General features: G+C 54.2%; 1 protein-coding gene across 12 annotated transcripts in view; it reads right to left on the reverse strand.

Annotated features, from left to right (window-relative positions):
- RBFOX1 (RNA binding fox-1 homolog 1) overlaps nucleotides 1–13,224 on the reverse strand; it is a 1,291,038-nt gene that overhangs the window by 979,970 nt on the left and 297,844 nt on the right. For all 12 annotated transcript variants that reach the window (XM_048494240.1, XM_048494237.1, XM_048494254.1 and 9 more), the window contains exon 2: nucleotides 1,348–1,380. In XM_048494240.1, the coding sequence (XP_048350197.1) occupies nucleotides 1,348–1,380 (33 nt within the window). The remainder of the gene's footprint in view (nucleotides 1–1,347; nucleotides 1,381–13,224) is intronic.

Here is a 13,224-nt window from a genome sequence, read left to right on the forward strand (position 1 = left end):
GGTTCACATGGTGGTGGGATTCAAACTGTGGCGTAGTGCCAATGGGGCTGGGCGGGGCACAACGGGGCGGGGCATTCTGGGGGCGGGGCATTCCTGGGCGGGGCTGTGGCAAGGACGCAGCCGCTGCACCGGTCCTTGGACAGGAAACTAATGCACGCAGGCGCAGGCTGCCACGCACACCGGTGCACCTCCTGCTAGACTGCTTCAAGTTCTGTGCGCTACTGCTGAGAGGAGGGGCGTAACTAAGGCAAAAATCACGTGGCAAAATCACCAATTAGTAACCCCCTCTCAGCACACACAAATAATTAGTAACCTACTCTCGGGAACCCATGAGAACCTGCTGGATCCCATGTCTGCTTACAGGCTATTATGGGAGGCACCAGGCAGGCCTCAAAGAGGAGCCACCACCAAAGAAGTCCTATCTCTGTTTACCACCCACTTTTCCTCTGCAGGTGGAGGCACAGAGAGTGTCATATGCGATGAGGCTCTTACCTGATGAGCTGGCTCATGTGAGGGTGCATTTAGGGACAGGGTGGGGAGAAACCTGGAATTAATTCCCTGCGCAATGTGTACTTCAACCATTAGATGCTGTGGTCATAAGCACTGACTGGGTTAGAGCTTTCTGGCAGTTTTCATGGCTGAAAGGCACCTCAAGACATCCAGACAGGATAGATGGCTTCCACAAATCACCTCCTTCCCCACGAAACCCAGCAAGGATGTACATTATTATACATGTACAACAGTCCCCTAAATACCAAAGCAACTCCTCCCACAGAATCATTTGCTTGGAGCTTCCCAGCATCCTCCCCTCCTCTCCCTTTTTATTATTCATTCTGCCGTTTTCACATAATTTATTCTCTCTGTGCCGGCAACAGCTTGGAATCACCCTTGGCGATCCACACAGGCTTATCTTCCTGCTGCTTCCCGAGATTAGAGCAAGCATCACCGGCATGCTGTCAAATGTATCTCCGCATCCATAGGGGCTAGAAACTTGCTTCAAGAAACAAAACCTACGGAGGATGCATTTTTGCAGCAGTCATCCCATTGTGTGTTTTCCCAACAGAACTATGGTATCAAGATAACATAAGGGAATTATGCCTTTTGACAAATGCCACAACCCAAAAATGTGGAGGATTAGAAAATCTAAACAAGAGGATTAAAAGACCTTTCTAAAACAGGGTGTGAACTCCTTCCAAGCAACCTGATAAAAATGAATTCCAAAGGGAACCGCAATCAAAGACTCGCACACCTTACTTTGGGGTCCAATCTTTGCATGGTTCCCAACCTGCAAATTTATACGACCGCACAGGTGCATTAATGCGACCGGTCCAAACCAGAATTTCATACCTCAACGTTGATTGCAGGCATCGCCGTCAAAGTCTGAAAATGATAGGAGAAAAACAAAAACCGCATTAGTATTGATTCAACGAACGAGTAATTGGATTAATTGCATTTCAATTGCTCGTTATGGCTCGAGGGCCCCCCACCATCAAAGACGACAGGGGTACCATTGACGCGTCTCTTTATCTAACCTGATGAAAAAGTGAAAGCATTTAAAAGTAAATTCATATCCAGGAGGAGGATAAGATATGGCAGAAATAAAATTAACACAATAATCGCATCCTAGAGCTTTATGCCAAGATCAAGTATCAAGCCAATGATGCTAGCCAATGAAACCCCCATTCTGTATTCCTTCTCTCTCTCTCTCTCTAGTACATTTTTATTCCGCCCTTTATCAAGGATGTCCTGGTTCACCCTTCCTCATTCTGAGTCTGACCCACTTTAAGTCACCCTACTTCCTTGCAGAACAGGACCAGTAGTCTCCCAGCTACTAGTCCAGCACTAGAAACACTACACCATAGTCTCCTTTGCCACGGACAACTCAGCCAAGGAACAAGTTGCTGGCCTGCTCTTGGCAACCTGCAATAGGGGGATAATCACAGCTCCCCACTCAGTCGAGATCAGGTGACCCAATTCATCACCGTAGGCTGACAGCAAACCGCCTGAGCAGATGATAAAAGCTACACAACTGGACCACCGAAAAGTTAGGGATCTTTACACAGTCGAGGGGGAGAAAGTATGCAGGGAAAAAAAGATATGACTTAGAGGAAAAACCAAAAGAAAAATGGCAGGGTATAAATGAGAACCAGCGTGGTGTAGTGGTTAAGAGCAGGTGGATTCTAATCTGGAGAACTGGGTTTGATTCCCCACTCCTCCATTTGAGTGTCAGAGGCTTATCTGGTGAACAAGATGCGTTGTCATACTCCTACATTATTGCTAGGTGACCTTGGGCTAGTCACAGTTCTCTCAGAACTCTCTCAGCCCCACCCAGCTCACAAGGTGTTTGTTGTGGGGGTGGGGGAAGGGAAAGGAGTTTGTAAGCCACCTTGAGTCTTCTTACAGGAGAGAGAGGTGGGGTATAAATCCAAACTCCTCCTCCTCCTCCTCCTCCTCCTCCTCCTCTTCTTCTTCTTCTTCTTCTTCTATCCATCCATCCATCCATCCATCCATCCATCCATCCATCCATCCATCCATCCATCCATCCATCCATCCATCCATCCATCCATCCATCCATCCATCCATCCATCCACACACACACACACACAAAGAGAGAGAGAGACGACAACAGGCAGACCTCAGCATGAGTACAGAGAATGACACCTGTCCAGCCCTTCCTGGGCTTCATTTCCTGGTAGAGAGTGTGACAGATCATTGGGATAATGGGACAGGCTTTTGCAAACTGACATATATAAATAGAGATGTGCATCACTTCCTCCTCCCACCCCCCAGCCTAGCAGCTCAAACTTCCCTGTGAGTATGATAGCGGAGCCAGGAGAGAATCCCGCTCCTGGAATATGTCTGAACTAAAAACGATTGGAAAATTTATTCTGTCTTGTATTTGTTTAGGTAGGAACTGATTTGTATTAGGTAGAAATAGGATTTGTAAGTTTCCCTGTATTTGTGCTTGTATGGAACCTCCTTGGCCCAGGGCAGAGAGCCATCTCTGCCCCACCCGGACTTATCCCATTCACGTGTAAAGTCCCTGATGCACGGACAAGGAAACCTCAGCCGGCCTTGCCCTGCCTAATCTCGTCCAGCAGGCAGATAAGGGGACTCCGTCATGCAGCTCTTTGCTTCCTGACCCGGACACCTGAGAAAACGCTTTGTGTGTCCCCGTCAGTGGAGGAATCTCGCCATATAAGCCCTGCTCTGGCCTTGAAGAAAACTTGAGAAGAGGATGCCTATCCGGACACTGATTGGTTCCTGCATGTTGCAAATGAATGATTGGTTGTTTGAATGGTGGTGGGCTGTCTTTGGTTCTCCGGGCTCCTGACGGAGAAAGTGTAATATAAGGATTGTAAGGCTGCTAGGCAGCGCAGTGTTTGTCGCGGAAGGAGGTGCTGACACTTAGGTCAGCATCTCAATAAATCTCTTTTATTTATCGAGGCCTTGTCGGGTCTTGCTTGAGTCTCCTGAAGCTGCAGAGCGGGATACCTCTGGGGCCGGAAAGTGTTATCCTGAGCAGCCGGTAACAGTTGGGGGCTCGTCCGGGATTTTCTGGACCTCTGGGAGAACCAGTATTGCTCTCGAGAGGAAACCCGACTGGCGAACTTGATTCGAAGAGCAGCAGTGGTTGCAGTAGTTAGGAGATCGGAGGTCTTGTTTGGTCGGAGGTTGTGGGCGCCTCTCTGCAGGACAGGTGAGACGGACCTCTGAAGGAAGAGCAGGAGATCCCAAGAGAGAGAGGATTTTCCGTGGGAGCCATAAAGAGAAGAGCGGAGGGCCGTTAAGAAGTTAGTCGGGGAAGGACAAGAAAGAACCCAGGCCAGGTTTAAACCAGAAAGCGTGTCCTTAGGCCCAGGAATTTGGCAAAGCGGGTTTTGGTCCGGGAAGGACGGGAACAGAAGCCCAGGACAGAGATTAGCGAGCAGAGTTGGATTTAGAAAATGGGAGCCTGTGGGTCCTAGGATGGAAGCCCCAAGTCTCCCGGAATCCACCCGTTGGCTTCGTCCTCATATAACTGGGATAAGCTCAGCCCGCCAAGCCCCGGTGTCTAAGAGAAAGTTGGAGTCATTAGTGCAGAAGCGAATGGACCAATTACAATTTGTCACGCCCGGCTCTTGAGCGTAGCAGGCTCGTTTAGCTGGCCAGTCCTCCAGAATTTGTATCAGGTCCTAAGGAGTACTGGGTTAAAGAAACAAGCTAAAGGCGTTGGAGAGGACTTTATGGAGGTTTACAGAAACCCCAAGAGTTATGCCTGTGTTCAGGGAACCAAGATTATGTTAGTGGTGGAGCTGGCGTCCACCGGGGAGTCAGTAGTTTTAGGGGCAGCCACATGGATATCCTGCCCCTCCCCCCCCAGATGATCTATTAGGATTTCCCAGTAAGCGCCAAGCATGGCCTCAACCCCACCAGTGTGGCTATAAGCGGAAGCCCTCCAGCATTTGGACAGCAGGCGGCCCGTTCCCTCGAATCTGCGGCTGATAAGCCTCGGTGGTGCCCTCTGCCCTCCTCAGATGGGGGATGGCCCCTCCTCTTTGGCTCCACAGCTCCACGCCATCAACCTTCCCAGAGGGAGTCTGGCCCCTCATCCCCAGGTCGAATTCAGGCTCCTCGGGGACTTCCTCCCACCGGGACCCCCAGCACACGCATTTGGCTCAGATGCTGGGCGGCGTGGCCTCCCAAGTTCATAGTATGCAGTCTGCCCTCAGGAGTTCCCGGGTCTGGCTCCAGCCTGGTCTTCCCACGGTCAGGTGCCTCCCTCTCCACTGAGATGGTCGAGGACCCGTGCTTTCCCGTCCCACGCCGTCCTGAGCTCAGAGAATGGCAGCCGTTAGCCGGCTAGGGGCATGCCCGACCCGTCTCCAGGTGGGGGTTAAATCAAAGGTACAGGCGGCATCAGCGGGCATGTTTCCCATCCGTACTCAGATGGGAATGACCCCAACTTGGCGAGCCGCTCCCGCTACGTCCATGTCCTCTTTACTGCACCGGTTACCTGTATAACTGGAAGGAGAGGTGGCTCCGTACACCGCTGATCCCTTAACAATGACCCAACTGGTAGAATCCATTTCGCGACTCACTTGCCCACTTTGCGGATATTCAACAACTGCTACGACTCTCGCTTTTGACGGGGAGAGGGTTTTGGTTATGCAGGCAGCCAGAATCGAAACCACCCAATATGTAGATGACCATCGGGAAGGTGCGCACCATACGTTGGCTGAGGTGTTTGAGGATTAGACCCAGGGTGCAGGATGTGAACAGAGAGGCAGACCGGGATAAATTGGGAGACATATCGGTAAGCTTTATAATCTCGGGTCTCGATAAGCATACGCTTCGCCATGATCTGTCAAACTCCACCAGCTAGCTCAAAATAAGGATGAGTCACCACGCCGCCTTTATGGAGCATTACGTTCGAGTGTAAATAAATGGACGGGTGGATCCCGCTGACCCAGTCTATAAGCCCCTCGTCAATGGCGTGTTCATCGGAGGGAGTGCGGATATTAGAAAAGTTGGTCGGATCCCGGATAATACCCTTAAGGATCCTGCTGATCTCCTAAAAGCGGCCAATACTGTGTATTTTGAGCGAGAAAGAGATGCATGCAGAATCGCGAAGGAGAGGCCGAAGAGAGAATCGCCACCGGCCAGCTAGTGGGAGCCTTGCAGGCAGCGTGGGCACTAACCAGGACCCTGGTTTTGAATAGATCCTGCAGGAAGGTTCCCAGGACTCCCCAAATGCTTCAACAACCCCGGCCTTGGAGCAGATTCAGGTCGTTGAAGTAGTGGGTGCTCCTCACAGACCACCGTAGTGGGAATCGAAGTTTTGGTGGGAACTTCGAGGTTACCAGGGACTCTCCGCAGTCTGCCACCAGCTCCATAGCGCCCCTTTGGATAGAGATCAGTGCAGTTATTGCTGCCAACATGGCCACTGGCGCCGCGAGTGTGCTGCCAGGGTGGAGTCGGAGGGCCGCCAGCCTCAACAGCGTGGGAGCGATTACCGACGGGCCTCAGCCCCGGTGTTCAGGCCTCAGTCCCCTGCGCACTTTGACCCCCAGTTCGGGCCTCCCGAATCTCCGCTGGACAGCCGGGTCCCTTTCACAGGAACGGAGCCCCAGCTTCAGCGAGCATCCGGACCTGGAGACCCGAGCAACAGGCGGGCTCTGGGATCTTTGGGCTTGAGCGAACTGCCAGCTCTCCCCTGCGGGTTGAGGCGCCCTGCATGTTTAAGCGCGTTTCCCTACTACACAGTCCAGCAGCAGGCTCGGGTGGGAGTCTTGCCGTCTCGCGCAGATCTTCACCCAGCCGCGGAAACCCCTGCCGCCCGTTTCGAACCCTCCCCTGCCTCCCTACCGCCCCGCGGTGGTGAGCGGGCTCTCCAGCCCACCCTGGTTCGAGACTGCCGGGCCCTCAAGCGCCCCTCATTGCACCGAGGTGCCCCCGCCCGGTTCTGGAACACCCTCCAGCGGCCTGTGGCCCCTTACCGCCGCCCAGCCCAGCACTGATGCCCCAGAGCAAGCGCCAGAGTTCCCCTCTTACACCGGTCCTCCCCTGCTCCCTTCTGGATGGTATTAGTCCACCCTGCTTGCCCGGCCCGTGGTCTCGGCATGCAACCGAAGTCAGGTGCAAGCCCGGCTGCCAGCAGTGGTCGGCGCTGTTTCTCAGTGGTGGCCCCGGTCACCTCGCTTTCCTTGTCCCCTTCTGACCCCATCATCCCCGTCTTGGTGGGAGGCCTCTCTATTCCCATGTTGGTTGATACAGGGGCCTCCTACTCTGTTCTGAATTCTACCGTCCCGTTCCCACGCACGGGGGAGGAGGTGCGCGTCGTGGGGGCGAGTGGTGAGGTGCAGCTCGTTCCCCGGCTAGCTCCAACCCCCGTCTCCGTTGGCCCTGTGGCAATAGAGCACTCGTTCCTCAACATGGAGGACTGCCCCATCTCACTGCTAGGTCGCGACCTGCTTTCAAAATTGCATGCCTCCATTTCGTTTTCCGATTCTGGCTGCTCGCTGGTTTTGGATCCTGAGGTGGAGGGGGTCTTAGCTCTCCTCGGGACGGTCCCGTCTGTCCCCATCCCGGAGTCTGTGCTACGGGCTGTGGACCCGGTGGTCTGGGATGTTGACAACATTGTACAGGCTCCTAACGTGCCCCCCGTCACTGTAAGCCGGCGGATGCCTACTCCAGTCGCGGCAACGGCAGTATTGTTTGTGCAGCAGAAGGTGCGCTGTGGGACTCCAGCCCACCCTCAATCGCCTCCTCCGCCTTGGTATTCTGGTGCAGTGCCCTCCCTTGCTGCCCGGTTATTGGGGTGGAAAGCAGGATGGCTCTTTCGAATGGTTCATGACCTCCGGAAGATTAATGAGATCACTGAGGATCTCCGCGCTGTGGTGCCAAATCCGTACCCTGTTGACCCTTGCCCCGGACCAACGCTTTATTTCTCCTGCCTTGACCTGAAGGGCGCTTTTTCACCGGTGGCGATGTCGCCCCTGAGTCCGCCCTTGTTCGCTGAATGGACCTTTCCTGATGGCGGAAAACTCACTTCCAATGGTGCTCCCTCCCCCAGGGCTTCAAGAATAGCCCCACCCTTTTCGGCACCGCATTGGAGCGCCGGTTGCGGCTCTGGGTTCCCCCGCCCGATGTGCGTCTCGTCCAGTATGTGGACGACCTCCTCCTCTCTGCCCCCTCGGAGGAGGCTTGTTTGGTGGGTACTATTAGTCTTTTGAATTTTCTGGCTGCGGAGGGTTTCCGGGTTTCCCAGTCCAAGGCTCAAATCGCCCAGACCTCGGTGTTGTATTTGGGATACCGCCTTCAAAGGGGGGAGAGGGCCCTCATGGACTCTCGTAAGAATGCGGTATCCCAAATCCAACTGCTCGCCATCTGGCCGAGAGCTCGAAAATTTTGGAGTGGCGGGGTACACACGTAACTGGATCCCTAATTACGCTGCTCTGTCCAAACCCCTCTATGACATGCTTAAGGGCCCGGACACAGGCTCCATGGATTGGACGGCAGAACGGGGCTCCGCCTTCCGGGATGTCAAAGCGGGCACTGATGAAGCCCTGCGCTAGAACTACCAGACCCCACCAAGCCATTTTTCCTTTTCGTGCATGAACAGTTGGGGGTGGCCAAGGGGGTGTTGACCCAGAAGTTTGCCGATACCCACAGGCCGGTAGCATACCTATCCAAACAGCTGGATTTGGTCTCGGCTGGGTGGCCAACCTGCCTGAGGGCGGTGGCGGCCACGTGCACACTGGTGGAGGATGCGTTGAAATTCACGCTGGGAGCTTCCCTTACGGTCTATGTGCCCCACGCTGTCTCCGCTGTGTTGGAACAGAAAGGGGCCCAGTGGCTCACACAGCAGCGCATGACACGATACCAGTCAGTGCTCATAGACAGCCCCGGGGTTCATTGTGAGCTATCCACCAGGCTAAATCCTGCCACGCTTTTGCCCGATTCGTCAGACGGACCGGAGCATGATTGCATCCAAACGTTAGATCTCAGCTATGCAGCTAGAGTGGGCCTCCGGGACGCCCCGTTGCCAGATCCCGACCGGGAATTCTGGTCGGATGGCAGCAGCTTCATGGAACTGGCTGCGCTTCACCCGGTTATGCGGTGGTCACCCTAGAGGACACCGTTGAGGCTGCAGCGTTACCCCCCTCCTTTTCGGCTCAAGCCGCGGAACTGGTTGCCCTCACTAGGGCCCTCATTCACGGGAAGGATTTACGGGTTAATATATATACAGATTCCCGGTATGCTTTTGGGGTATTACATGCGTTCGGGGAAATGTGGGCCCAGCGAGGGATGTTGACCTCCAATGGGGGAGCGATCAAAAATGCCCCACAAATCCGCGCCCTCCTGGACGCGGTTCATCTGCCCGCGGAGGTGGCTGTTGTCCACTGCAGAGCCCACCAAGGGGGGGACTCCCTGTTAAGTAGAGGGAACAGACGAGCCGACCTAATTGCCAAACGGGCCGCCAAGGGACCAGAAGGAACGCTCCTCCCCCTCATTCCTGCCATGCCGGATCTTGACCCGGTTTATACCCAGTCAGAAGACCGGTTTGCGGAGGGAGAAGGGATGCAGCGCAACGAGGGGGGATGGTGGGTGACTGCCCAGGGGAAGGTTTATGTCCCGGGAGGGATGGTGTTCTTGGTGCTGAAAGCACTACACGAAGGCACTCACGTGGGGAGGGAGGGGTTAGCCAATTGGTTCGACACGTATTTTATTGGGGCAGTGTGGCAGAAGCCATTGTCAAGAACTGTATTAACTGTCAGCGTGTGAATTCGTCAGGGAACCAGCCCCGCCAGCAGGGGTCGGTGTTTAGGGGAAGCCACCTGGGAGCGAGCTGGCAATGCGATTTCTCGGAGCTCCCACCAGCTATGGGATACATGATACCTGTTGGTATTAAGTAGACACCATGACGGATGGCCTAGCTTTCCCCTGCCGCACTTCCCAAACTAAGGAGGTGGTAAAGGTCCTCCTTAACGACATCCTTCCGGTATTCGGTTTCCTGTGGGAGAGCATAGATTCCGACAATGGCGCCCATTTCGCCTCTCAGACCATGCAGGAGCTGGCACGGGCCCTGAATATCCCCTGGAAGATGCATAGCTCCTGGCGCCCCCAGTCCAGTGGGATCGTGGAATGGATGAACCGTTCCCTGAAGGTAGCTTTGACGAAAATTGTAGAGGAGACCTCCCTAAAATGGCCACAGGCACTCCCCCTAGCGTTGCTCCGCGTTCGGACGACCCCCCGGGGCCGCCTCAAGGTTAGCCCCTTTGAAGCCCTGTTTGGCGCTATCCGCCAGCCGGTCAGGACTAGAAGTCTTGGGGAGGTCGGAAACACGCTGACTGCGAAATTTCTGTGTCGCTTGGCAGCCACAGTCTCCGCCTTACATCGAGACCTTAATGAGCTGAAGCCCACCGGACTCTACGCCCCTTTACATCCATTCAACCCTGGGGACTGGGTCTACCTCAAGTCCTGGAAGAAGGTCCCATTGAAGCCAGTGTGGAACGGCCCCTACCAGGTCCTGCTCACAACCTACTCTTCAGCAAAACTCCACGGAGTCAAGCCCTGGATTCACTATAGCCGCCTAAAGCAGGCAGCGCCCCCTGCACTTGAGGAGCGAAGGAAAGACCGAGCCGCTGATCCGGCGGATCTTTGGATTTCGGAGCAAGGCCTGGGACTCTGCCTACGTTTTCGCCGCCAGGTTACTGAGGACCCGGGTCTGTGGTTGAAGCTGAAAGCGGGGCGGGCCGGAGGAGGAACAAAGACCGCGACTGATCCCACCTCGGATGTTCCCTCTACCCAGTCCTGGTTGCCCGGGCTGGTAGGCTACTGGAGAGCATCGGGCCTCGGTACTACTCTGGACTCTGCCGCATTTTTAGTACTACTGTTCCGAGCTTTCCAACCAGGACACATGTCTAGCTTTCCTCGTGGTTTCCGTGAGGATGCCGATCGCCCTGGCCCAATGGGGACCAGAGTCCCAGGCTTGCCTAGTGCAACCGGGGAGACGGGGAAGAAGAACAAGACTCTCCTGGGTTCAGGTCGAGGGATCGGGAGAGGTGAGATGCCGCCCGGTGAGGCTACCCGCCACCCTAGCCCAAATGCTCCGAGAAGGTGCAACGAGGGGGGCCCTTGCTTATCACGAAGGAGGAGGCGGTTGACAGCTCCTCATGGGTTTTAAGCCATTCTGGCCGTCTCACTCGTCTCCCCGACAGGGACTTATGCTGTTCCTAGACCACCCTCTTAGCCGCCTCTCCAGTTCCTTGCCAATGTGGGGAAACATGTCCGACTGCTGGCTCTGCTACAAGACTCCAGAATGCTTATACTGGGACCTGGGCACATTACAAGCAAGTAACGCGCCCCTTAACTGGTGGTCCCGATTTCATCATCATCAGAGACTGTTAACCTGCTTCATTGGCCGCATGTGACAAGAACCCCGCGAACTGGAATGGGTGAACGTGCCCACAACTTGGGATTTATCTCAGGTGTCTCGGATGGGATCTAAGGGGAGGGAGGTCTTCTCTCCACCTCGGTGTTTGCAGAACATGTGGGTCATTTTCCTTTGTGCGTCCACAAGGCAGCGGGGAAGTGGGATTATGGGAGCCTCCTCTCAGCAGTTGTAGCGGCAGTAATAACTTTTAGCGAGGGGTGGATCCGGAGGAGGGTCCGTCTGGTACTCTCGGTGGCCCGGCAAGTCCCCTAAAGCTACTTATCCCTGACGGATTCACACACTTCTTTAAGAATACCAGTGCATGAGGCAGGTGCTTTGGGTCACGTCTTGGCGGTTTGTAAACAACACATGGGAGGAAGCATGCACCTCCATTCTACCGTGGGCTAGCCGTTTTGCAACTTTGTGTTAAAACTGAGAAGGGAATGTTTGGAATCACCCTAACTGTAAGTTTTTGGAATCAGCCTACCCATCCCAGTCTAGGGCATTGTTTGTTGAGTCAGCAAGGCCTGTACTTTTGTGTGAAGGCGGTGGGAGAAAGGTAATCCACCATGATTGGCGGGGACTCTGTTCATTGGTTCGCTGTCCTCCAGCTTCAGCAGTACAAGTCGTTCTGAGAATTAGATCCAGTGCTGAATCTAGGCAGCAGACACCCCAGAGCAGTTGAGAACCCTCTAGTGGGCGAACAGCATCCCTGGTTCGATACCTTCCTTCGTACAATCTTCCCCAGATTGGCGTGTATGAGCTAGAGGATGCTGTTAAGAACCTCTCGCCCGCCATAGTGGATTTTTTGGTTTGCAAGCCACCGCCTCCGCGGTGACGGACCTGCAGACCGAAATACAATCGGTGGCCGACATGGTCTTGCAGAACCGTCGGGCACTGGACATCCTCACTGCCCAGCAGGGAGGGACTTGTGCCATGCTGGGTGAGCATTGGTGTTTCTACATTGATCTGGGCGGCAATATCACCACCAATGTGGCTGAGCTGCAGGACCTTGTTCACCCCTTAGACGCCGTCAGCCAGTCCTCCTTCTGGGGTTCCCTTTTGGGGTGGTTGCCCGATATCTCCTGGTTGCGACCCTTGGTAATTCTGGGTTTCCAAATCCTGATCGTATGTTTACTCGTATGTTGTTGTGTCCGGCTTTTCCCGCATTTATGTATTGCTTGTTGTAAGAAGGACCCCGCCCGTCCCGCTATTGGTGAGGAGCCCATTATGCTCCTCACCCCACTGGATTACACGGTGCATCCAGAGCCCCCTCCCCCATATTCCCAGGTGATTCATTTGTGTGGGCATCCATGCCATGAGGCCATGGCATGAAAGCCCAGAAAGAAAATGATAAGCCCGGGCCAGGAGAGAATCGCTCCTGGAATATACAGAACTAAAACGATTGGAAAATTTATTCTGTCTTGTATTTGTTTAGGTAGGAACTGATTTGTATTAGGTAGAAATAGGATTTGTAAGTTTCCCTGTATTTGTGCTTGTATGGAACCTCCTTGGCCCAGGGCAGAGAGCCATCTCTGCCCCACCTGGACTTATCCCATTCATGTGTAAAGTCCCCTGATGCACACGGACAAAGGGAAACCTCAGCCGAAGCGCCTTGCCCTGCCTAATCTCGTCAGCAGGCAGATAAGGGGACTCGCGTCATCGCTCTTTGCTTCCTGACCCGGACACCTGGAAAACCTTGTGTGTGTCCCCGCCAGTGGACGCGTCATCGCCTAAGCCCTGCTCTGGCGAAACTTGAGAAGAGGATGCCCTGCTCCGGACACTGATTGGTTCCTGCATGTTGCAAATGAATGATTGGTTGTTTTGAATGGTGGTGGGCTGTCTTTGGTTCTCCCGGGCTCCCGACGGGAGAAAGTGTACTTAAGGGATTGTAAGGCTGCTAGGCAGCGCAGTGTTTGTGCGGAAGGGAGGTGCTGACACTTAGGTCAGCATCTCAATAAATCTCTTTTATTTATCCGAGCCTTGTCGGGTCTTGCTTGGGTTCCTGGGCGCTGCCGAGAGCGGGATACCTCTGGGACGGAAAGTGTTATCCTGAGCAGCGCGGTAACAAGTATATGCTTTGTAAATTATTGCTAGTCTTTCCCACCCGCTGTCATAGTACATGAACCTCCCCTTCTCTTCTTCTTTGACAACATCTGCTTATTTCTGAGAAGCATCACAACTCCGATGGCAGCCAACGAGCCAACCGGTGGAGTTAGATGAAAAGCCCAATGCTGCACGACGTCTCCCGGCACCCTTTGATCACGCAGCACCCGTCTGCCGTTTCCCTTTGCTGCCTCTCCTGC

Source organism: Sphaerodactylus townsendi, linkage group LG04, assembly GCF_021028975.2.
Source record: "Sphaerodactylus townsendi isolate TG3544 linkage group LG04, MPM_Stown_v2.3, whole genome shotgun sequence".
NCBI lineage: Eukaryota > Metazoa > Chordata > Lepidosauria > Squamata > Sphaerodactylidae > Sphaerodactylus > Sphaerodactylus townsendi.